Source organism: Hippopotamus amphibius, chromosome 10 (assembly GCF_030028045.1).
Source record: "Hippopotamus amphibius kiboko isolate mHipAmp2 chromosome 10, mHipAmp2.hap2, whole genome shotgun sequence".
NCBI classification, from domain to species: domain Eukaryota; kingdom Metazoa; phylum Chordata; class Mammalia; order Artiodactyla; family Hippopotamidae; genus Hippopotamus; species Hippopotamus amphibius.
The window spans coordinates 92,259,786-92,283,453 of record NC_080195.1 but is presented as its reverse complement, the minus strand read 5'-3'; the positions used below and the strand labels follow the sequence as shown (position 1 = coordinate 92,283,453).

Genomic DNA, 23,668 nt, shown 5'->3' with positions numbered 1-23,668 from the left:
GAGGAAAACTTTTTAGCAAATTTTTTAAGGAGAATAAGTAGAATCATTTTTCAATATTGTTGAAAATCAGTTCAGCTTTATATTTTAGTCATTTCATGAAGAATATTTAAAAACAGTGGAGTGATATTTCTAAATGAGGAGAAACTTCTGCAATAAAAAATGTATAGACATCAATATCACTCATATTTGAATGCAATAGAATTGTGCTCAGTTCTATATAGCATTTTAAAATAGAGCAAGAAAATACCTAAAAACTATTTTCTTGGAGGGGAGGGCCTCCCAGCATTTTTCCAAGGATGTCATGGAAGGAACTTTTGAGAAGTACTATATAATTTTTTAAATTTAGTATAATTATATTTATTTATTTGTTACTACAATAAAGTTTAATTTTCAACATTTATTTCTAGTGAGTGTAAAAACACAAAATAAACAAAGAACTTGAAGCATACTATATTAGCTGCAAGTCTAATTGTTAGCTGTTTAATATTGTCCCATATGTATTCACCAAATTAAAATGAATTGCAAACATAAACTATTTGTGTGTTTTTTTCTACTTTTTTTTAATTGAAGTATAGTTGATTTACAATACTGTGTTAATTTCAGGTGTACAGCACAGTGATTCAGTTATATATTATATATATAAATAATTTATATTATTTACATACGTACATATTCCTTTTCAGATTCTTTTCCCTTATAGGTTATTACGAATTACTGAGTATGGTTCCTTGTGTTGTACAGTAGGTCCTTGTTGCTTATCTATATATTTTATATATAGTAGTGTGTATATGTTAATCCCAACCTCCTAATTTATCCCTTCCCCCACCCGCCTTTCCCCTTTGGTAACCAGAAGTTGGTTTTCTATGTCTGTGAGTCTCTTTCTGTTTTGTAAATAATTTCATTTGTATTTTTTAAAAAATGTTTTAATGTTTTTAAATTTTTATTGGAGTATAGTTGATTTACAATGTTGTGTTAGTTACATAGAAAATCCTAAAGATGCTACCAGAAAACTACTAGAGCTCATCAATGAATTTGGTAAAATTGCAGGATACAAAATTAATACACAGAAATCTTTTGCATTCCTATACACTAACAACAAAAGATCAGAAAGAGAAATTAAGAAAACAATCCCATTTACTATCACACCATAAAGAATAAACTATGTGTCATTTTTTTAGATTCCACATATAAGCAATATCATATGATATTGGTCTTTGAGAAGTACTGTATTTTTAAAGAAATGGAGAGGAATAGTAAAACCACCTGAAATAATGAGGTAAAAAAAACTAATAGCTCTAACCAATAAGGGAATGAATTTATTCACAAATCCAAATAACTGGAATAATTATTGAGCATTCCACCATCTGCAAAAGTGAAAGCATCTTGAAACAAAATTTTAGAGAAATAGTAAGTCTTCAAAGCTATATTTTAAATTGTAAAGGAAAAGGGAGGGAAGAAGTGGAAAGAGAATAGGTTGGAAAAAGGAAAGCAGTAACATCTCTTCTATCAAAAATATTATAGTTACTGGCTTTTATTAGAGTCATAATAAATACATTAGGATTTTGAAAAATAGTACAAGCAATTTCTCTTCAAGATAAAAGCCAGAAGAACGTAATCTATGGCTTCCAACACAAAATAAATAGGAGATTTATGGCATAGGTATTGTTTATATTTGTTTGCCCTTTCATTAAATTTCAGTTACTATGATTATGCTATTTAGGCAATAAATCATTTAGAGAAAATTCCCTCGATTGAAGCTAAAATGGAGTCTTCTATGACCATCACTGTGGCTGAATATGCTGGAAATGTGGTTTCACATCTCTCTTGGCCATGGGACAGATGCTGCTAGGGAGTAGAAAATGGAGTGATTGAGTCATCATCAGCACAATCTTCTCCCAGAGAGATTTTTATACCAAAAGGCTGAAAAGCAATTACAGAAACAGGGAATTGGCAGTGGCAGATAATCACGCTGGTAATGGAAAGAGAGATTAGGCACACGTATCTGTTTATATTGGTGCTCTGCTTTGCTGACCATTTTAGGGAAAAAGGATCAGAGGAATATCATAAATTTACAGCATGTATGTGCTTCATTTGTCTTCTGAGATATTTTAGGGACACCTTCCAAAGCATTCAATTGATGTATAAAACAGTTGTATAAGATATTTTTGTATCTCCTCTCTTTATTTTAGTTTTCACATCTTCTTTACATTAAACTAGAGTATACGAAATATAGATTTTTTAAGATCACTCTCCTCTGAATGTCCCCTCATTGCTCTTTTCTGAATCTCAGAGTCTTAATTTGGAATTCAATAGTGCTTATCTGGCAACTGTGGAAGTGGCAGCTGATTACATTTAGGGGTTTAGAGCCCTCCCCAGATTGTGTGGCATGTGCCTTGGAGATCGATTCCGTTCCACTTAAAACCAAGCATATGTTGACTAAATGAGGCAGGGCTATCGGAGACTTCATAAAAAGGAGATGGGGAAATTCAGTTCTTAACAATAGTTTTTTTCTCGCTCTCACTATGGACATAAAATGATCAGAAATAAGACATCAGAGGCCACAGAGAGTTAAACTTTTGGATTCAAGTCTTCTTAATGAAGCCAAACTGTTATAAGTTGCAAAGAATCAGAATCTAGTTCACACACGTAAAGGGAAATTTGGAAAGAGTTTATTTATACTTCTCCTCAGAATTTGTCATTTCTTTTCAGTTCAGCAATGGCAATAACAGTATGTTTTGCCCTACACAGCATTTTTTCATCCAATGGATTCATCTTATAGATATAGGTTAATTTTTTGGTGTTCATAGGGTATAGCCCTAGCAGCTTCGGCTAGAGCACAAATATGAGTTATAATTTTCAGATATTTATATATATTTTCATTCATATTTTTATCCAGATATTTAAATTCTCATTCAATGGATATGTGCTTTTCCAATTAAATATAGCCTGGCTATACTAGTAAAAGAGTAAAATTATTAGTAAATTATCTATTATTAAATTATTGATATTGAAAACTCATTTTTACATAATGATTTTAACAAACTATGAAAACAAAGTAATGGGATAATTTAAAAATAACTAGTGGTGACTAACATTCTGTAAGCATATTATGATATTTGATTATGGATACAAAATTAGGCCGTCAGCTTTTAAAATAAATATATATTAAAGTATAGATTTAAAATAGAATATATAAATTCAAACACATGTATGCCTAGTTTTAAGTATTCCTGTTTTCTAAACAAAAATAAATACTAGAAAGATTGAAATATAAATTCAGTTAAAACATTAATGTTTGCCTGTAGAATAAGTAGCTGTCTTTGCTCATTTATCATCTCACTAATCAGCTTTAAAAATACGTGTTTGTGAAATAAATTGATAATTACATTTACAAGAACCTCCCTAATTGCATTATATTTGATATATGTAAACTGCTCTCATCGGATAAAGATTTGTAGAGACAACCAGCCCAGTCATGACGTCCTTAAAGACTTTTTATTAAAGTAACTTAAATTTGGGTTGAAAAAATATAAACTTTATCAAAGTTTAAAATAACATATACAAATAGCTCCAATTATTGTTATGAGATTCCAGGAGAGAGGATTGGATATGATTTCTTGTGTTATCTGGAGTGGAAAGTAGTACAACCAGCACATAGTAAGAATAATAACTTGAAAATATCAATGAAAAGGATGATTTATAAATGTTACTATCAACACTTTTGCTGTTAAGGATAAAATTTATTCTGTATTCAGTGTGTTCATATCAGTATACTAAATGCATTGACTTTTTAAAAAATTTATTCTCATGATATGACTCAGACATAAGTAGTATTTATCTTATTTGAGTGTAAAGGAAACTGAGTTTCTGAAAGACTAATTTATTTGCCTAAGGTCAAAAGTAAATAAAAAGAAAATGGTTAAATTGTAGATCAAACCAGTCACATGATTCCAGAACTTATGTTTTAACCACCACTTAAATTCAAATAAACTTTATCTTAATAATTCATAGAATCAATTTTTATTTTTCAAATCAATGGAGTTACCATCAACCAATCAACTGCCTAATTTTTAAATGTATTTTTTGAAATCATACTTTTAAAGATTTCTTTGTATTGCATCAACTCTGTTACTAAGGTTCATACTGATTTTTGAGGCATATCACTCATTTAACATAAATTAATTCACTTAACATTTAACAAATATCTACTGATTTTTCCTACTTTGTTTCAGTCATTTTGTCAAGTCCTGGGCATATAAAGATGAAGAAACAAGGCATAAGGGTATTACAGCTAGCACACTGTACATTCAATTTTTTTTCATCTTTATTGGAGTATAATTACTTTACAGCATTGTGTTAGTTTCTGCTGTACAGCAAAGTAAATTAGCTATATGTATACGTATATCCCCATATCGGCTCCCTCTTGAGCCTCTCTACCACACTCCCTACCTCACCCGTTTAGGTCTTCACAAAGCATCAAGCTGAACTCCCTGTACTCTGTAACAGCTTCCCACTAGCTACCTATTTTACATTTGGTAGTGTGTATATGTCAATGCTACTCTCTCATCACGTCCCAGCTTCCCCTTCCCCCTCCCGTGTCCTCAAGTCCGTTCTCTCTGTCTGCATCTCTGTTCTGCCCTGCCACTAAGTTCATCAGTACCATTTTTCTAGATTTCATATATATGTGTTAGCATATGGTATTTATTTTTCTCTTTCTAATTTAATTTAAAGAATGGACTCAATTAGAATATAAACAGAAAAAACTTTATTTTTCTCTATTTACTTTATTTCAAATCTTTCTTTTTCTGGGATATTTCAGGCAGATCTCTTCACTTTTCCAGTTATTTTAAGTATGCAATTTTCTTAACTGGGTAATTAAGGTTCACTTTTAGATATTAAAATGTATGGTCAAATATAACACCAAAGCTTTAATATCATCTAAGTCAAAGCACTTTTTTTTTTTTAATCTCCTAACTCAGGTACAAATCTTGACCCAATAACTTAAGGTAGAAAACAGTGCAAATGTTGTCTTTAACTTATTTCCCGCTTTCCTTCCCTTCCATCTTGCCATAGCTCCAGTGTTGGAAGAGAGGCAGACAAGAGTAATCCATCACCACTGTAGTTTGGGTTAAGAGAGACTCCTGACCAAATGCTAACTCTTCTGTAGAACAAGAGTTGTGGGTTCTTTGGCATGATCCTCTCCCCCCTCCTCAGGACCACTGCACTGTAGGCATGGGAGGTATACTACTTACCCTTGTGATCTCTTATAACCCTGCTGAGCTCTTAATCCCCACCAGCCAGGCTCCATTCCTACACTTCTTTGTGCCGGAGCCAGCTTGTTCTGACAGGCAGCTGTCAGTTATCTTTCCCTGTGTCCATCTGGCCAAAAGAAAACTCATGCAAGGCCCTGCACATGGAAAAAATGCAGGTTCTTTCTACTGCCACCCTCTCTACTGTGCTACACCTAACTACCATCAAGGAAAGTTCCAGCCAAATGTCTGCCTTCTAAACTCATTACATAGGAAGTGAATACTTACATAGTTATCTACCTACAAAATTTAGGACGCTGAATTTACTATCTCCCATGAAATTTTTCACGATACTTCAGTTTAGTCTGGTATTTTTCAGAAAGTATATCATGAAATCAACGTATTGAGTTTTGGCCAGCGTTCTTTGCTGTGGAGCAGAATGGATGAAATGGGATGGAATTTAATAGAATAAGAATAGAATAGAATAGAATAGAATACAATAGAATAGAATAGAATAGAAATTTAGAATAGAATAGAATAGGATAGAATAGAATAGAATAGAATAGAGAGAAGAGAAGAGAAAATAATAAGAATAGGATTCAATATGGATAGGATAGGATAGGATAGGATAGGATAGGATAGGATAGGATAGGATAGGATAGGATAGAAATAACAAAACAAAGAAGAGTAAATTTTAATTTAGTTACATGCACTCGCGCACACACACGTACACATTGGGGTTTGCCATAGAGTATGATTTAAAATATATTTTTTATTGTAGACACAGTTGAAAAAAATATCTGAAAGTCCCTGCACTAGTCTCATATAAGCACTAGCCCTTATGACTCTGCAGTGCAATAAACTCTCAGCTGGGGAGTGAGAGCACCTCTCTCCTTTAAGGCAACACAACATGAATTGGTTCTCTCAGGTCATCCTTCACTTGGTTTGCTGGGTGGCAACTTCCTCCCATCTTCCATGTGAAAACACTCTTCCTTAAGATCCCTATATAGTCTTTTTCTAGATAAAACTCTAATCTTTCATAGCTGGAAATAGGTGGTAGATATAAATTTATAATTGCTGGACTAGTTTTGGTAATTTTTTGGCTCTTTATTGGAATATAATTGCTTTACAGTCTTGTACCAGTTTTTGAGGTACACCAAAGTCAATCAGCTGTATTTATACACATATCCCCACATCCCCTCCCTCCCGCTACTCCCCCCCACCCTCCCCGTCCCTGCCCTCTAAGGCGTCACCCATCATCGAGTTGATCTCCCTTTGTTATACAGCAACTTCCTGCTGGCTATCTATTTTACCGTTGGTAGTATATATATGTCTATATATATTTTTAAAGTAGTGGTAGAGCTACATTTAGTACTCCTCTTTAGAACATAGCAGTATTTGTCAATACTCACACATTTGGGGCTACAACCTAGATTCTAAAGCAACAGAATTATTCCTTTCAAGTGCCATTACATTTGGTCATTATAAATTGAGAAAGTCTTTGTGGAGATAAGTACAATTTGTTTCTGAAACTGTTTTAACATGAATCGTGTATTCATGAAAGCAGTACAGTATAGCAGTTAAAGACTAATATTCACTAATAGCTTTTAAAATACAGGTTTCCCTGCCCCTTATTTTTTTTTAAGTATTTTTTCTTCCCCATTATTATTGTCCATGCACCACGTAGGGGAAGAAACTTTAAGCTTCTCCATACCCAACTTCTGTTTCCTTTCTCAGAAGATCCAAATCCCATTGGCCCCAACAGAGACCCTAACTTCAGGATGTATCTACCCCTCCCAAGCCATAATCAGATAGCAACTTGAGGAAAGCAAATCCGTCTCTTCCAGTGAGACGAAGGCTTTCCCAGAACAAAAGTCCTTAAGATTTAAGCAAACATTTCCAGGAAGCACAGTTCTCATTCCCTTTAAACAGTGAATATTTCAAGCAGACATCTTTTTGCACAACTCAGATTCTGGAAACAACTACCTGAACTTCTCAGTTCCTTCCTTGTTCAGCATCTTCTTTATTTTCCATCTGTTTCTTTATGTTCCAGCACATTTCCATGACTCCAACCCTGCTTGTCTTGTTTGGAGTTCCATTCTTACCTCCCTTCAAATTACCATTATTGCAGTTTCTGTTTCTGTAGGTGACTTTTTCCCAGCTGACCATGCTTTAATTAAGCTCACTGTTTCCAGCCTGGTCCAACTTTGATCCCACCAAAAGGTCACTTCCACGTTTCTGTATAATAAAGGTTTGGAGGTATCATTTGGATGGTGAAACCAAGGGATCGCTCTATGCGTGTGTAACATTCCAGTGGTTGTTACTTGTACTGGGTTGGAAGAATTTATGAGACGCACAGAGATGGTGACGGAGGGGTATATCCAAAACCTCTCAGCCGTCTCTTGGAACTGCCCTGCCCTCTGCTGCAAAGGAGATGCTTAAGATTTTATGTATACTCTTCTTCAGCCATGCCTCTGGCTTTGACACAACTATTGCAGAAACATTCTGAGCAATTAAGTGTGTAATTTTATTCAATATCAAAGCCAGCTTAACTATGCACTATGCCAAATAATGGGATGTTTAAAGCGGCAGAGATGGGATGGGTATTCCAGAATTGTCTATTTGTCATTTCTTTATCCTATACAGCACATATTTTTTCCCCATAGAGCCCTGCAAGGAAGACAACTTTCAATGTAAGAATGGAGAGTGTGTCCCACTGGTGAATGTCTGTGACAATTTTCCACACTGTAAGGATGGCACAGATGAAGCACATTGTGGTACGTTTTATTTTGGGAAAAATCCTTTTTATCAGCGTAACCTCTACATTTGGATTCTATAGATGTGAAATGAAGATTATGACTATATTTATTAGGACATCTTTTGGTACTTTGGGATTATGATCTCCTGGTGATTTCAGCACCTCTGTCACCATTCTGGTTAGAAGAAAAGTTAACATGCAAACTGTTGTTTCTGTTTATTTGTTTTAAAGTTGACTACATTTAATAACTTTAAGTCTAGGACAACCCATCTTCAGGTAAAAAGCACGAAATAGCACAGAGAGAGAGCAGCCCACACCAGGCACTCTATCATCACTCTTATTGACTATTATTCTCTGTTCATTGCCTAACCACAGAGAGACCCTCCTGCTCATTTATAACTGACCTTCTTAGAAGTGGTCCTTTGCATTCTTGATTCTTCAGTATCTACAACTCCTTCTGCCTTGAGTGTCCTGTTCAGCCCCCCTCCAGATCTCTATCGCATTAGGAGTAATGCGTACTTTTACTCTGTCCTACTTTTATTTCAAAGCAAATACTTAATGTTACTTACGATGTGCCACACACTGTAACTGAGTGCTGTAAAATCATCTTAACATAATTAGAATTAATTCCCTTTCAGTCATGAGAAAGCTGAGGCTTGGAGGAGTTAAGAGGCTGCCACAGATCACACACCTCGTAAGGGCTAGAGCTCTGTTTTCCAGCCTAAGTCTGTCTAATTCTAAAGTCCATGCTTTTATTCTTTTTATAATAGGGGAAAAAAGTAAACAGTAATATTCACTTGCAGAATTACAATATGGTATTTGTGGGTAAAACTATGACGGGCGATATTTTACCTGTTTGATAAACTAGCTTCGCTTGGCCTAATTCCCACCTAGCCACTAATGGCCTTAACACTCAACCCAACATGGTTGTAAGATGGAGGGGAAGGTGACAGAAACCAAACAGCAGAAGAACAAAGCCAAAGAAAATAGCTTCTGGAGAAAGAAGTGGGGAGAAAAATGCTTAAAGTTATTCTTGAACTTCAGTTTTCCTTCTTTTAGAGACTAAGTTTATAAGATCTGCACTTCAAAAAGCTTTACTTTCTGCTTATTTGAGGTATGGATATGCAATGAACTTGCACATCTCTGCCCTTTCCACCTTTATAGTCACAGGAAGGAACAAAATTGTCTATCGAACTTATCTTTTTCAACTTAAGACTTCCAGGATACCCTGAAGAAAAATTACATACAGTCAATCTCTGAACTCTAAATGTTAAGAGCATCGCATGTTTGGTTTAGAGCCCATCGTTTACTTTTATCAACTTAGGTCAAAATGACCCTGTGTATGATTTAATCTCTCTAGTGCGTCTCTTCAATGGCACTACAGACAGTGGTTTGGTGCAGTTCAGGATTCAGAGCATATGGCATGCAGCTTGTGCTGAGAACTGGACCCCCCAGATTTCAAATGATGTTTGTCAGATGCTGGGACTAGGGTAAGTAATTCTACTCAGCTCTCTCTTAAATTACTGGTTTCAAATTCGGTTTATTAAGAAATTTAAAAGTCATGGAAATCATGAATTTAGAAAATACACATGATCGAAAGGAAGAAAATAAAAATCTTGCTTAACCCCATTCTCAAGCAGCAACCACAGTTAATAGCCTTTTTATAAATATTACATAAATGTAAGTATATAGAAATAACATAAAATCATACAAAGTACCACATTATGCTCTGTTTTGTAGCCTACTTATACATGAACATTTCTCACATCATTAAATATTTTCTATAGATTATTATTTTAAAGAAAAGGAAAAATTCCATTTTATGCTATATTGTAATGTATGTAACCAACCACAAGGGTGATGCAGAGAACATGCTTTTGCTGTATTTTCATGACAGGTTCATGATAGGTCTTGCGGAAAATTTGTAACACTATAATTGTTGTGAGAAAGAATATGCAAAATAGCGACAATTCAAATGATAACTCCATATGAATGATTTACCAAAAACTTATTATACCTCACAGTTTAATATCATAATATATTACATCAAATGTATAAGTTCACCATATTCATTTTTTACCTTCCCATCAGTCTCAAAAGTGATAAGGTGAAAAATGGTAGGTGATAAGTAGTAATGCTTCTTTTAAGTTGTATAATCTGTCAACTGTAATTCACCGTCTGATCCTTTGGTATTCATGATTTGAGAAATTTAACCATATTGGGTCACGTATGGTTATTTATCACTCATAGCACTGTATTATTTACCAGGTTAGCCTGTCATATTAAACTATGAAGTCTATAAATGTAAGAACCACATCTATTTTATCCATTATTGTATTGCTAATATCTAGACTTATCCTTGACTCGAAATACAGGGGCTAAGTAAACATTTGTTGAAGAAATAAATTATTCATTGTATATAAACATATATGCAAATATAAATATAAATACATCTAGCTAACTAAACATATGCCAAAAGTACACATTTATATATATACCAGTTATAAATCATTATAATTTCCTTTCTGCCTTGAACTGGGGAACGATTTTCTAATTTATTTCAAAAGATTACATGAGGTTAAAAAGGAAAATAATTTAAGTCCACATCCACACCTACCCTCAGTATTTCCAAGTTATCTCAACCATTTCTAGTTTATCAAAATCAAAGGTATTTGACTGCTTTCCTCTTAAGGAGCCCTTCTTTCTGATTAATAATTCATATAATAGTCTTCATGCTATATACAGATTTTTAAAATTTATTTCAAAATGTTTATTTTTTTAACCCAAAACGTATTTTCCTCCAGAAATGATATTAGTGCAGTGGTTAGATCCTGGTGTAGCCCATAACAGCTGTTTAATTTCTAGTCGACTGGTTGAGTTATATTGATTACCAGCGCTAAGATAGCACCTAACCGCCACGTACAGATATTTTACAACAGGAAAACGTGTTGAGGTCCCAGTCGGAGTGTCGGAAATGCTTCATAACTTCTTGCAGTCAGAGTGAGAGCTTTCAGCTCCCTTTACCTGCGAAATGCTATTCATTCAGAATGGGAACTCCCCAGCTCCAAATCTCATGCAAGTGATGTCAGCCTCATCAGGAAGGCAATTCAAATATCAAGTTCAAAGGGAGGAAGTGAGTTTTACCATCCATTATGTAAATAATCATCAATTTGATTTATGTGTATTATTTGGAAATTTCGTGCACTTTATATATATTTATCCCTTTTATTATACATTACAGTTCGTGTTCCAACAAAAACCCTTTTAACCTGGGAGGCTTTGAGACATAAAGAGTCTTAGAGGAGGGTAGGTTAAGAGGAATAATGTTTTTTGATGAAGAATCAACAAAACACTGAAAAGGACAATTATTTATCCTCGCTTCTAGTAAAGCACTGGATAAGTGGCACTGACTCCAGGTTCCTACTTACTGTTGATTTTAGTTCAATAGCACGTTCACACAGGTGAGGCCCTAGGAAGTCATTTGCTTCCACTACTAAACTTGCCAGTAATGCTGAGGAGCTATTTTGTACTCAGGAACTTAGTAAGTTCAAGCTAAGGAGATTGGTTCCTTGATCTTGTATCCACAATTGAATCTAAATGCCCAGGATAATTGGGCTTTGACTACCCAGGAACTTGTGTTCCAATTCATCACCTAAGTATCACTGTATGATTATAAACACAGGTGTTCTTTCCACTGTGGTCTATGAATCTTAGCTAGATTGCTTCCTCAAGGATATACTGGGGTTAAAATGAATCATTTACAAAGATCAAAGTGATTGACATCTTCTTTGGCAGAAATATTTTTAATGCATTTGAATAAAATTTGTTGGGTGATAGCATAATGCTGATTCCTTCAGTTGCATGAGAGAATGTATTGGAAAGGAAACTTTTATCTTTATTGTTTTTCAATAGTTGCTAATATAAACATATTATTTTATTTGCTCTCAGATCAGAAATCTAAGCATTGGCAAAGATATTGTGCCTGGTCTTTGAATGAATAAGACATAGTTTTTGCTTTAAATGCTTATGTGGTGGAGATAGACACATAAATAGAGAATTACAATATAATGCGATAAGTACAGTGTGCTATAGGAGAACCTATACTCAATTTGGACATGTCAGGAAAGGCTTTCTAGAAAATGCCCTGAGCTGTGGAGATGACAGCCAAGTCCACACAACTGTATACTATTTATTTACGTTTTTCCCCCCGGCCAGATTTTACTCTCTAGTTCACTGACCTCATTTCTTATGAATCACAGTCCTTCCAGATGGAGACAGTGACAGAGAACTAGATTTTTCAGTGTGTGAAAAGCAAGTACTACATCCCACTGCCTTGGATACAGTATTTTTCATGAAGGTCAGGCACTTGCTTTCTTCAGAAATGAGTCGGGTAATCTCTGCAAAGACTTTAATCTTTGGGCCTGCACTTATTAAATAGTCTCCATAGTGCTCTAGTAATTGAAAGAAAGTTAGAGCCTTAATGAGAATTCATCTAGACTGGTGCATGGTAATGAAAGAAAACTTAGCAAGTTTAAAATGATGTGTTTGGTACAGTGGGAAGTAATTTAGGAGTCAATTTATTAACAAGGCACTGTAGTCTCTCAAGATTACTTATGTAGATTGGGTACAAAATGCAATTCCCCACAGATTCTCGTGAATCATATGAGGCAGATTTCATCAGCCTTCCCTTTTTTAAATGAAACATTTTTATTCCCTGCCATTGATAGCTGCATAAGTAAGAAGTATTTTGAATAACATTTTCATGTCTCTGATCAAAGTATGAAAGAAAACATTTTATACTGATGCAAGAATAAATGTTAAGGAAACAGAGTAGTGATTTTTAAAATGATATTTCCTAGGAAAGCACACTACCCTGTTACTAACCCAATAAATGAACTGTGCGGTTGAATTGCCCTGCTAAGCTATTAAAAGCAAGAAGCCATCAGTCTGTACAGCCCTACAAAATTTAGGAAATACTAATGTTTTAAAAATAGAGTTAGTTATATGTATCCCCATGAGGCAGGCCTAGGAGGAGCTGGTGTTAATTTTTAAATACCATAATAGTCCTGTGCTAGATAACTTCAGTTCAAATATCAGAAACATCAAGTTGAGCCTCTCATTCTGAAACCCAAAATAAGAATGGAATTACTTCAATGTTCTTCCATTTCAGAGGTGTTTTTAAAATGTTGGGGTATAAGGAGTAAATTTTTTTAAATTAACTTTCCCAATAAATAGAGCATAATAATTTAATTTCCTGGGTAAGCACTACAGTAAATTCATATTCACAATTTAGAACTAAAAATGGGTCCTGGGAAAACTGAAAATAGAACCTGTGTTTCCTATTAGTTTAAGAAATTGGTGGACAAATAATGCTCCTGTTCTTGCCTGTGTTTTCTGTCAGTGTCCCCAAATTTTCAACTATTTGGGAAAAGCCTTAGCACAAAACAATAGCAAAGATTAGATATAGGAATTAGTAGAAAAAATATAACTACTGCCTTCAATATCAAATGATTTCTTTTTATTTGCTAACTTGACACAAAAATAATTGATAATATTTTCTGTTATTTTAAAATTTTAATTAAGTTCTACACAAAAGGAAATTTTCCTTTTATTCTTAGCTATGTTCCTAGAGTAGGATGGGTGAGGCAGTGGCCTGGTGGGGGGGGGGGGAGGGTTGGCTGTGGGCAAAATGGCAAAAAGAAATTTTATTTTGCTTGGTTTAACTGACCAAGCTAAAAAGCTCATCATTTGCCAGAATTGCAATTTATAACTCTCATGGTCTTTTGTCTTTTTTCCTGTTTTAGAATTAGAAATGCATTAATTAAAAATAAGTAAAGAGAAAATAATAGCAAACTACATTAATTGTATAACGTCCTAATATTCATCTTTAATAGGTTTATTATCTAGCAGGGTTGGGGAAAACACAGTGGCTGGGTAATTCTATCTGCTATGGGCAAGGGCATGAAAGCAAGCTTACCACTGTATCACCGATTTGTAATCCAAGAGCGGATGATATGTTACAGTCACCCAATCATGGTCTCAGACATTCAAATTCAAGGTGGTCTAGGTCGGTGGTTCCCAGTATGTGATTTTAGAAGCAAATTAGTAACTGAATCACTTTGCTGTACAGCAGAAATTAACACAACTTTGTAAACCAACTATACTTCAATAAAATGAATTTTTTTTTAAAAAAAGAAGCAAATTAGCAGCATCTGCAACGTCTGGGATGCATGTATACAGATGCATGTTCTGGAACCCCCACCTCAGACCCACTCATCCAAAAGTCCAGAGCAGCATGCAGCCATCTGTGTTTGAATAAGCTCTTCAGGTGATTCTGCTGTTCAGTGAAGTTTGAGAACCACTATCTAGGGTAGGTGTCCTTAACTTTTGTGTGTGTGTCATGGACATTTTTGGCAGTCTGATGAAACGCACCAACCTCTTCTTAGGTTCATATTTTTAAGTGCATGAAGGAAAATACATGTAATTTCAAAGGAAATTCATTACATTGAAAAAATTATCAGTGTTAAAAATACAGTACAGTATTATATATCTCTCTATTAAGGTAGTAAATAAGATATACTGGTCATTCTAATGATTACTGTACCATCAAAGGTGAGCATAAATGATATCTTTAGAGTTATGCAATAACTGCAGTGTGATCTGAAGATATCTACAATTTGTTTTGGTGACAAAATTATAGGTGCTGCTAATAACATTGTGGTTAGTCACTCCATTTGTATCAGAAGAAAAGACTATTTCAATTAGAAGTTAGTAAAAATAAAGATGTCATTATTTCTCCTCCAACTATAAGCCCCCACATGTTACCATGGAGCCATGGAACCCCAGCTGCAATTTTGGCTAGAATGAGGCCCAGAGATCTTGGTTCTTTAAAGAAGCCTGAGTGATTCTGATAAGTAGTCCTCTCATATCAAAGGAACCCATGGACCTTTGTGTACTTGTTTCAGTAGAAAACATAGAAATTGTACAAAACATCTCCAAAGTTTGTCTATGTTAACGTCTCTGGAAAACTTTTTTCCCCCAGTAGATCGAAACAAAATTAAAGAGTTTAAAAAGACCACTATAAGTACGACATCATTAAGAGGATTACAAAAAAATCATGACTAAGTTTTCAATAAACACAGGTTGGTATTGTTTGCTTGGAAAAAAATCATTCCTGATTTATCCCACTAAGTATTTGAAAACATATTATTGGGAATTAAGGGACTTTTTTATGTGAAATGTCACTTATTTTTATTAATACAGTTTAAGGAGTAATCTCTTTGTCTTTAACTCTTATTTTGACTTACACCCGGATGTGTATTTTGTAACCCAGAGAGATTTATGTGGCAAGGAAATTACTGAGAATATAATTATACACATAAAGGGTTAAGAAAATTCCTTTTGGTCAATTGCGAATCAACTACAAATAAATTTTCTGCAACATAGTTGTTTAGTCTGTAAAAGTCTGTTACAGAGTTGGGGGTTTTGTCTTTGTTTTGTTTTATCAAAGACTCTTTTTTTTTTACTTGAAGATTGTTACATAAAAACAACAAGATGATATGGTTTTCCCCAAACCAAAATATCCTTCACCATTCCTTTAAATTTTGTTGTTTGGGGAGGAAATAGAAACAGATAAGGATAGGAGAAAACTATCATCCCTTGAATGTATAACAAAAGTTTTCTTGTTCATTCTACTTCCCTCCTAAAAATTATTTCCAACTCATCAACCTGTAAATAATATGTATGTTCTATGACACCAGTGAAATCACATAGGATGACATACTTTCTTCCTCCTTTCTTTTAATTTTTCCTTCCTCTTTCTCTTTTATTTTCTTTCTTCCTTATTTTTTGCTTCCTTCCTCACCTCCTTACTCTTCTCCATTTTTCCTTCCTTATTTGCTTCCATTCTGCTCTTTATACTCTTATCTTTTCAAATGAAACTGAGGTGATTTATAACAGAGTATATGTGGTAAAATTAATAGACTAGTAGATGTAAATAAGGTCTAAAGAAAGAAAGAGCCAAATCTATAAAATATATGGGCCAGACACTAATATTTGTGTCTGAGATTTCCTGGAAACCCATGCAGAAAGGAAAACATTAAAAATTGCATAACTTTAATTATAAGATAAATAATACCAGTTCCATAGGGAAGACATTTTTCTTCTAAACACTAAATTCTAAAGGAAATTTTGCATGTATGACCTTAAAAAGAAATAAGGCATTAAAAAAAATACACACTAAGGAGACTTCATAGTAAAGGCCTAGGTGTCTATCATACACCTCTTATTCAAAAACAAACTCCAATCGCTAAGAAAATAGTTACAAGAAAATACTGCAAGAGATTAAGAATATTTTATCCAAGAGGCTGTCCACAAATATCCTATCTCTAACAATCAAAGTATCACTTCTCTCAGCCATATTTTTGGTAGGAGATGCCAGGAGTTTGTTTCCTTCCAAATACCATTATATCTGTAGAGGGCAGCTACCAGACTGACTGTATCAATTTCTCTCTTGCTCTTAATACAGTACCTTGCACAAAGGGAGAAATTAATCAGGTAAAGATAATTTTTTTCTATTGGCATTTTTTTCCTTCTATTTGTCGCAAAATTTTGAGTTACTATCAGAAAGTCTAAAAGTACTAAGTTTACTTACTTGCTAAGAGTATCATATGGCTGGGTGAGTGCTAGGTGTGTTGCCATAAATGTGGAAAATGAATAAGCAATTGTAGTTGCAATGTAGCCAGTTCTGTCATGGTGTTTATAGAGCTGCTTACACGTCCTGACTCGCCTAGTGGGATGCTTTACCATCCTTTGCCTCAAATCCCTTTCATTCACCCTTCCCTTGCCTATTAAAATGCTCTCTCTGACCTTCTGTCCTGCCAAATCAATCCCCTTCTTTCCCTCCAATCTGAAAGGGAAGGCCTATCCTTCTCCAAAACCCTTTTCAGACTAATCCCATCTGGCTCAATTCATTACTTAAATCTTTTGGGGTGTGAAATGAGCTACAGGGCCTGACTGCAGCATTTGCAAACAACATTTATTATTATTCTTTGCAGCTTTAGTGTGTCCAAAAGCTTAAAACATCCCTACCTAAGCTCCTGCTTCAGGGAGGAATTCTTATCACAGCACATACAGTCCCAGGGCTGAGACAAAAGAGAGGAAACCTAAGCAGGGTCTGAGAAGAGAGGCAGAAGAAAGATTTAACACTGTGCAAGGCACCTTGGGATAGTCTTTTTTTTCTCTCTAGAATTCCTCTCTGAATATATTTTTATAGTCCATATATGACCTCAAAAATAATAATGGTGAGTTTCATTTATACGCTTCTTTTCTCACATGAGTAAGGTTACCCTGAAGCCAGGGGAGCCCTTTGAGGGAGCATAACCTATAAAAATGGTAATAAAGGCTTAGAAATAGGCAGTCAGGAGACATTACCATGTCATCAAGGTGATGCTGTATAGGTGCATTTTTATGTGATACCAAACTGCAGATTTCAAACAGTTATGCAAATGTATGTAGAGTTATCTAAATCTGCAGAGCTGGGACATTTTCAGAATTTAAAAAAATGCAAACTCTGGTTGTAATCTTGACAGAATGCTTCTCGAAAAACTAACTAGATTTCTTGCAAAAAGAGGAAACTGAGGCAGGGAGCAGCACAGTTGCATGCTTTCATTATAGAACCGAATATAATATATTCTCAACAGTTCAATTTTTCAGTTCTGAGACTTTGTTTCTAAAAAATAAATGGTGACTTACATTGTTGCCAACCTTTTATTTTGCGAAGAGTATTTTAAATATTGAATATACCTCTATCATCTCCATCATTTCTTAAAATAAGAAATAGTTTGTCTTTAACTTCTTCTGCCACGTATATTGTGTTTACTATGAATACAAACTGGAATAAATTGTGTTCAGTCTGAAAAAGGTGAATTTGATTTAGGAGCATTTAAAATGCAGGTACTCTGTCTCAAATTAAATTCCAACTTTTAACATCCAGCACTGACACCTGGAAATGTTTGTATGAACCTGTGACCTCTATGCATCACTCTTAGGTTGCTGATATCAATATTTACAACAGAAAATTTAATTATGGGAGAGCTTGAGCAGTTTTTTCCAAAAGAATGTTTTATCCAGTTGTTCTGAATAACCAAAAGCAATATATATGCAACATACACAACATTGTAAAGCAATCATACTCCAATAAAAATTAATAAAAAATAAACAATAAAAACGACTTGCACTCAAAAAAATTTAAATATATATATATATGCACCATTAACGTCAGTCTTTTCTCATATAAAGTTTGAGGTTACAAATGTAGAACACGATCTTAGAATACAATCTTTATGTGTGTCATTTTTTCCACATGCATAATCTCTATTTTTCTCAGCCAGATAGTGAAAACATCACTAAGGAACAGTACTTGAGAATCCCAGGGTAAAACATTTAGCATTTACTAAATAGTCTTTATTCTTCAAGCTTTGTCTCTAGTCTTGCTTTCTGCTCGAATAAGCTTATGTTAAAATTTTAACTGCCAATCCCATCATAGTGCAATGCCAGTGGTACGTATGTAATAAATAGATACTAGATTAAAACCTGATCTATCAATAATTTTTCAATATTTCTTTCAATTTAATTTTGTCTAGATTTTGTTTTGAATTTCCAGAGAAATTAATGCATCCCCTTAGGATCTGTCTTTAAAAAGACAGCTAAGCAATAGACTAAAAATAGCTGGAGATAATGGAAGTCTTATACTCACAGTTCCAATGTATATTTTTAATGAATTACTCTTCTAGCTGTTCCCCCACGTAGTCCTGAGTGCTGTCAAATGACAAAACTAAAACAATTTAATGAGTTTGATGTCCTTTATTCAAGAGTAAACAGCCCGTGGCTTGGGGGGTACAGAGCCTCACAACCAGTGAAGCACTGTTCCTCAGGGATTTGGAGCCAGAGCGAGTTTTATGGAACATTAGAAGAAGCAATGAAGAAACAGGGTACGATTGGCTAGGTCAGGGATTTCCTTATAGACTTAGATGCTACCAGGTCCTATTTTCTAGGCTAAGGTGAGATAACTAAACCTGAGTTGGAGAATTGTGACTGGTGTTACATTTTCTTGACAGTGAATCACTTCCTATAAGTGTAGGCTGACTTAGGTTTAGATTTGTGACATGTGCCAGGCCTCGTTTTTGTGGGTCCTGATCTATCAGTGCCTTAAATAGATTGCTTATAGTAAGATTGCTGTAGGTAACTAGAAGTCACTTTGGAAGCCAATGAGCAGACCCCTGAACAAGTAAAGAATTAGATATTTTATTTGACTATGACAATGGTTCCCTGACAGGCAGGCACCAGACTCACCTGGAGGTTTTGTTAGAAGGCTCATCACTTGATCTCACTCCCAGAGTTTCAAAATTGTGGGTGGGTCTGGAATGGAGTTGGCGATTTGCAACTAGCCCCTGGTGAAGTTAATGCCGCTTATCTGGATAACACACCTGGAAAATCTTCCATCATGGAGAGTCAGGAACATAGAAAACTACCTAGCAGAATATCCAGCACACATAGGCATTCAGCAGAATAAGGATACTGAGATCATGAACCAAAAGCAGTAAAAGAAGACAGACATCTAAAGGGGAGATTGGAGAGTCGCTAAGACCCACCAACTTGACCCTCCCAGCAAAGAGGTGCACTAACCAACCAATTCCAATGATATTTCTGGAGCCCCCAGGTAAAGTCAACACAACTAGCGCCTCTTCAAATTGGATAGACATTTCTTGCTATTCTTAAAAGTCAAGATTAGTGTTGATGAATTGTACCAGAAGCTGCACCAATGGTAAAATCCAAAGTCTTCGAAAATCTATTTTGATCCACATCCTGTCTTCCCTAAATGTGTGAGTCCCTAACTAAAAGATTCTGCAGTGGTGAAGTCTTTCCTAATCTAGTGCATTCCTGACCTTCTACACCCTCTGCTGCCCTTTGAGATCTTTTTTTTAATTGAAGTACTTACAATATTATATTAGTTTCAGGTGTACAACATATTAGATATTTTTTATAGATTACACACTGTCAGGGAGGAAGAAATTTTCCTCTGCCCCTCTGTAGCTTCTTCTGACTGGTCTAAGAATTAAATTGACATGAGACAGATTAATAGGCAGTTTGTACCTCTTAATCTCCTTCACCTGTTTTGTCCCTCCTTCCACCCATTTCCCCTCTGGCAACCCCTAGTCTGTTCTCTGTATCTGTGAGTCTGTTTCTATCCCATTATATTTGTTCACTAGTTTTGTTTTTTACATTTTACATACAAGTGAAAACATCCAGTATTTGTCTTTCTCTGTCTGACTTATTTCACTTAGCATAATACCTTCCAGATCCCTCCATCTTGTCACAAATGGTAAGATTTCATTCTTTTTTATGGTTGAGTGATATTCCAGTGTGTGTGTGTGTGTGTGTGTATCACATCTTATTTATCCATTCATCTGTTGGTGGGCACGAAGGTTGTTTGCATAGCTTGGCTATTATAAATATTGTAATGTTACATATTGTAACAATATTAAAATATTGTAAATAATGCTGCTATGAACATTGGGGTGCATGTATCTTTTCAAATTACAGTTTTCCATTTCTTTGGATATATTTATGCCTGTTTTGTTTTCTGAACTATAACAAATATGTTTTACATAAGCCCTTAAATAAGATGACTCATTCCCACATGGAAGGAATATCTTAATCTTCAGCAATAATAGTAGCAACACTCATTTTCCCTGTGGTAAATTCATTTCAGATTTTATTAAAGGGATGGTCATTGATTTGTGTGCTTGAGTTACTTTTATCTGTTTATAAAATTAAAGTCCAAGATGATAAAGTCTGGAACATTAAATACAAGCTCCATTATTTAAGCTCTCTGTTCAGTGAATGAAAGGTACCAGACATTTTCAGTTTCTTTAAAGTGTTGTCTTGTCTGAAAGAGAGAGGAAACACCCTCTACTTAGTTCTTTTCCTCTTACTGATGACAACCGCCTTGAGTGTTCCTTGGAAATTTCCTCTATATACACAGATAGAAAAGGGTCAGCCTTGACTATAGCCTGGGGAAAGCATTGGACCTTCTTTTGGAGAGGGAGTAAGTGGGTCCTTCCTGATACTCCAAAAGAAAGGAACCACATCATCTCCCTGCCAGCCAGGAGAAGATAGCAGCAATCAGGATATTTCCAGCCTAAAGGCATATTTTTATATGAAGATTAAAATCTGGAATAAATAAAAGGCATGAAAAATATTAGAAAGTGAGAAGCTAAAAGTTTCTGGCTAAGCCTAGGGAAGAAGTGATAACTAAAAGAAATCTTCAATGAAGGCTCACAGTTAAGGGCTATGTTGAGGCTGTAACAGTTTTCAGGGATAAGAAAGACCAGTAACAATGTCTTTTGTCACGCGAAGGTGTCTTTTTATCCCATTCTGGATCAGAAGTTGACACTTGGAGGTCCAGGCTATATACTCCCTCTTTTAGAGCAAAAACATAGCTTCTGGCTTTAAATTAGGGCAGTTAGGCTTTGAATTAAATGAAATATCAAGAACCAAGCAGCAAAGGTAAACACTGAAGATCTCCTTTTTCTATGTTGTTCTTAGGCAACGTGAATTTTTTAAAAGATAAATTACTCTCAATAGGAAAAAATAGTTTAATAAATTATGGGGCGGCTATTCTGTGAAGTTGTCATTATAATTGACCATTCTGGAAATTGTTGGACAACATAGAAAGATCAAGTGAAAAAATCAGACACTCAAGTGATATATGCACTAATTTTAACTCTGTTAAATAATATATATGAGCAGGCAAATAAGAACTAGAGGTATTAGGCAAAAATTAAAATTACATTTTATGTCATTATGAGTAATTCTTCTACTGAGTTGTACCATCTTTTAGACATCAAAACATTTGAAGTTTAATATTAAAATGTTAATCCCCTTGTCTGGAATTTCATGATTTATTTCAATGTCCACAGCATTAAATAACTAGAAACTTAGTTTATGATTTTTTTGTTTGTGTTTTCCTTTTGTCCATGTGTTTTTCCCTAGGAGTGAAAACTCATCCATGCCCATCATTTCTACCGGAGCCGGACCATTTGTACAATTAAACACAGCACCTAATAGCAGCTTAATACTAACACCAAGGTGGGTCCCAAAATGTGTTCTTTGACTGGTTGTACATGGACCGGAAAGAAAGTAGATTTTGAAGCCAGTCAGATTTTAATACCACCACATATGCCACATAATCTTGAAAGTTATTTAATTTTTTTGTTATTCAGGTAATCCCAAACAGAATCTTACCAATTTTATCAGATAACATGGCCTAACCCTCATATATATTGCAAGAGGGTCAAATGATGTATTGTAGTGTAATTAGATAGCACATGGATAGATATTCAATAAGTTTTACATCCACGTCCTTCTTATCCTTACTCTTGGATTTGTAAACAAGTAAATCCCACAGAAAGAAATTGTGAGAGTTGGAATAAATAGGTCCAATGTTGATCAGACTAAAAAAAGTGACACAAGTAGCTAGCATCAAAAGAGAAGAGAAAAATTTCATGGCGTTCTCTTCTCTAGCAAATAGAATATGGATATTAAGTGAAGGAGTCCAGACTTCAAATCGTGCCTGCGTTTTCTCTTTTGTTCTTTACAATTAGATTTACTCTTACAGCTTTTACTCATGTGTCAAAAAGCAGCATCTTTCCTGTATTCAAACATCTGTTTTAGCTTAGATTATGTCATTTTTGCTATTTGGGCATGAATGATAACTTCAGTTGAAATTGGCTTCTGAATTTCCAGTTCCATTAAAGGCCAGCTTGGGTGGGAAGGAAGTAGCTTCAAGAAGAAGTGTAACTACAGGCAAGGATTTAAGATATCACTGCTGGTGCATTAGCTTGTAGTTTTTTGTTTAATATACTTAATGGTAAAAAGAGAAATTATATATTTACTCAGCTATTCATGAGAAGTTGCCATTTCTGGGAGCTCAACCAGTAAAACAAATTGTTAAAGGAGTATTTTTAGTACCAAAGTACTTTGCAGTTGAATATTTTATATGAATATTTTCAGGGCCTTGACTGATACTATTAGTCTCATTGAGGGTGAAGCAAAGCATCGGCAAGTGAGAAAGCAGACTTCTAGATTTCCTGTCTATGAGGCATGTCTAAATGTGCTTTACCATTATATATCCTGAGTAGTTTTTATGTTGAGAATTTCTCTTATTTATATTTTACAGACATTTAAGAATGAGTTAGAAAAAAAGGAAAAGGTACAAAATATTTTATATTAATTTTATGCATATTTAAAATAAGAACTAGCTTACTACATACTTATCAACAAAATGCCAGTATCATCATACGTTGATGTCTTTATTGTATGTGTTCATATTACTTGAAAGAGACACCATTTACAGACAAAAATGCTTGAAACTTTCATCACATCAATAATCCAGAATGGGCAGGAGGGGGGATGAATTGGGAGATTGGGATTGACATATATACACTAATATATATAAAATAGATAACTGATAATCACCTGCTGTATAGCACAGAGAATCCCACTTCGCTGTACAGTAGAAACTAACACACATTGTAAAACAATTATACCCCAATTTAAAAAAAATCTAGAACATTCTTAATCTCTTCCTTGATTAGCC

General features: G+C 34.6%; 1 protein-coding gene across 1 annotated transcript in view; it reads left to right on the top strand.

The window, feature by feature from the left end:
• TMPRSS15 (transmembrane serine protease 15) overlaps positions 1–23,668 on the top strand; it is a 117,427-nt gene that overhangs the window by 68,843 nt on the left and 24,916 nt on the right. Inside the window, exons 17-19 of the mRNA XM_057697364.1 lie at positions 7,916–8,026; positions 9,368–9,497; positions 22,063–22,158. Coding sequence (XP_057553347.1) covers positions 7,916–8,026; positions 9,368–9,497; positions 22,063–22,158 — 337 coding nt within the window. The remainder of the gene's footprint in view (positions 1–7,915; positions 8,027–9,367; positions 9,498–22,062; positions 22,159–23,668) is intronic.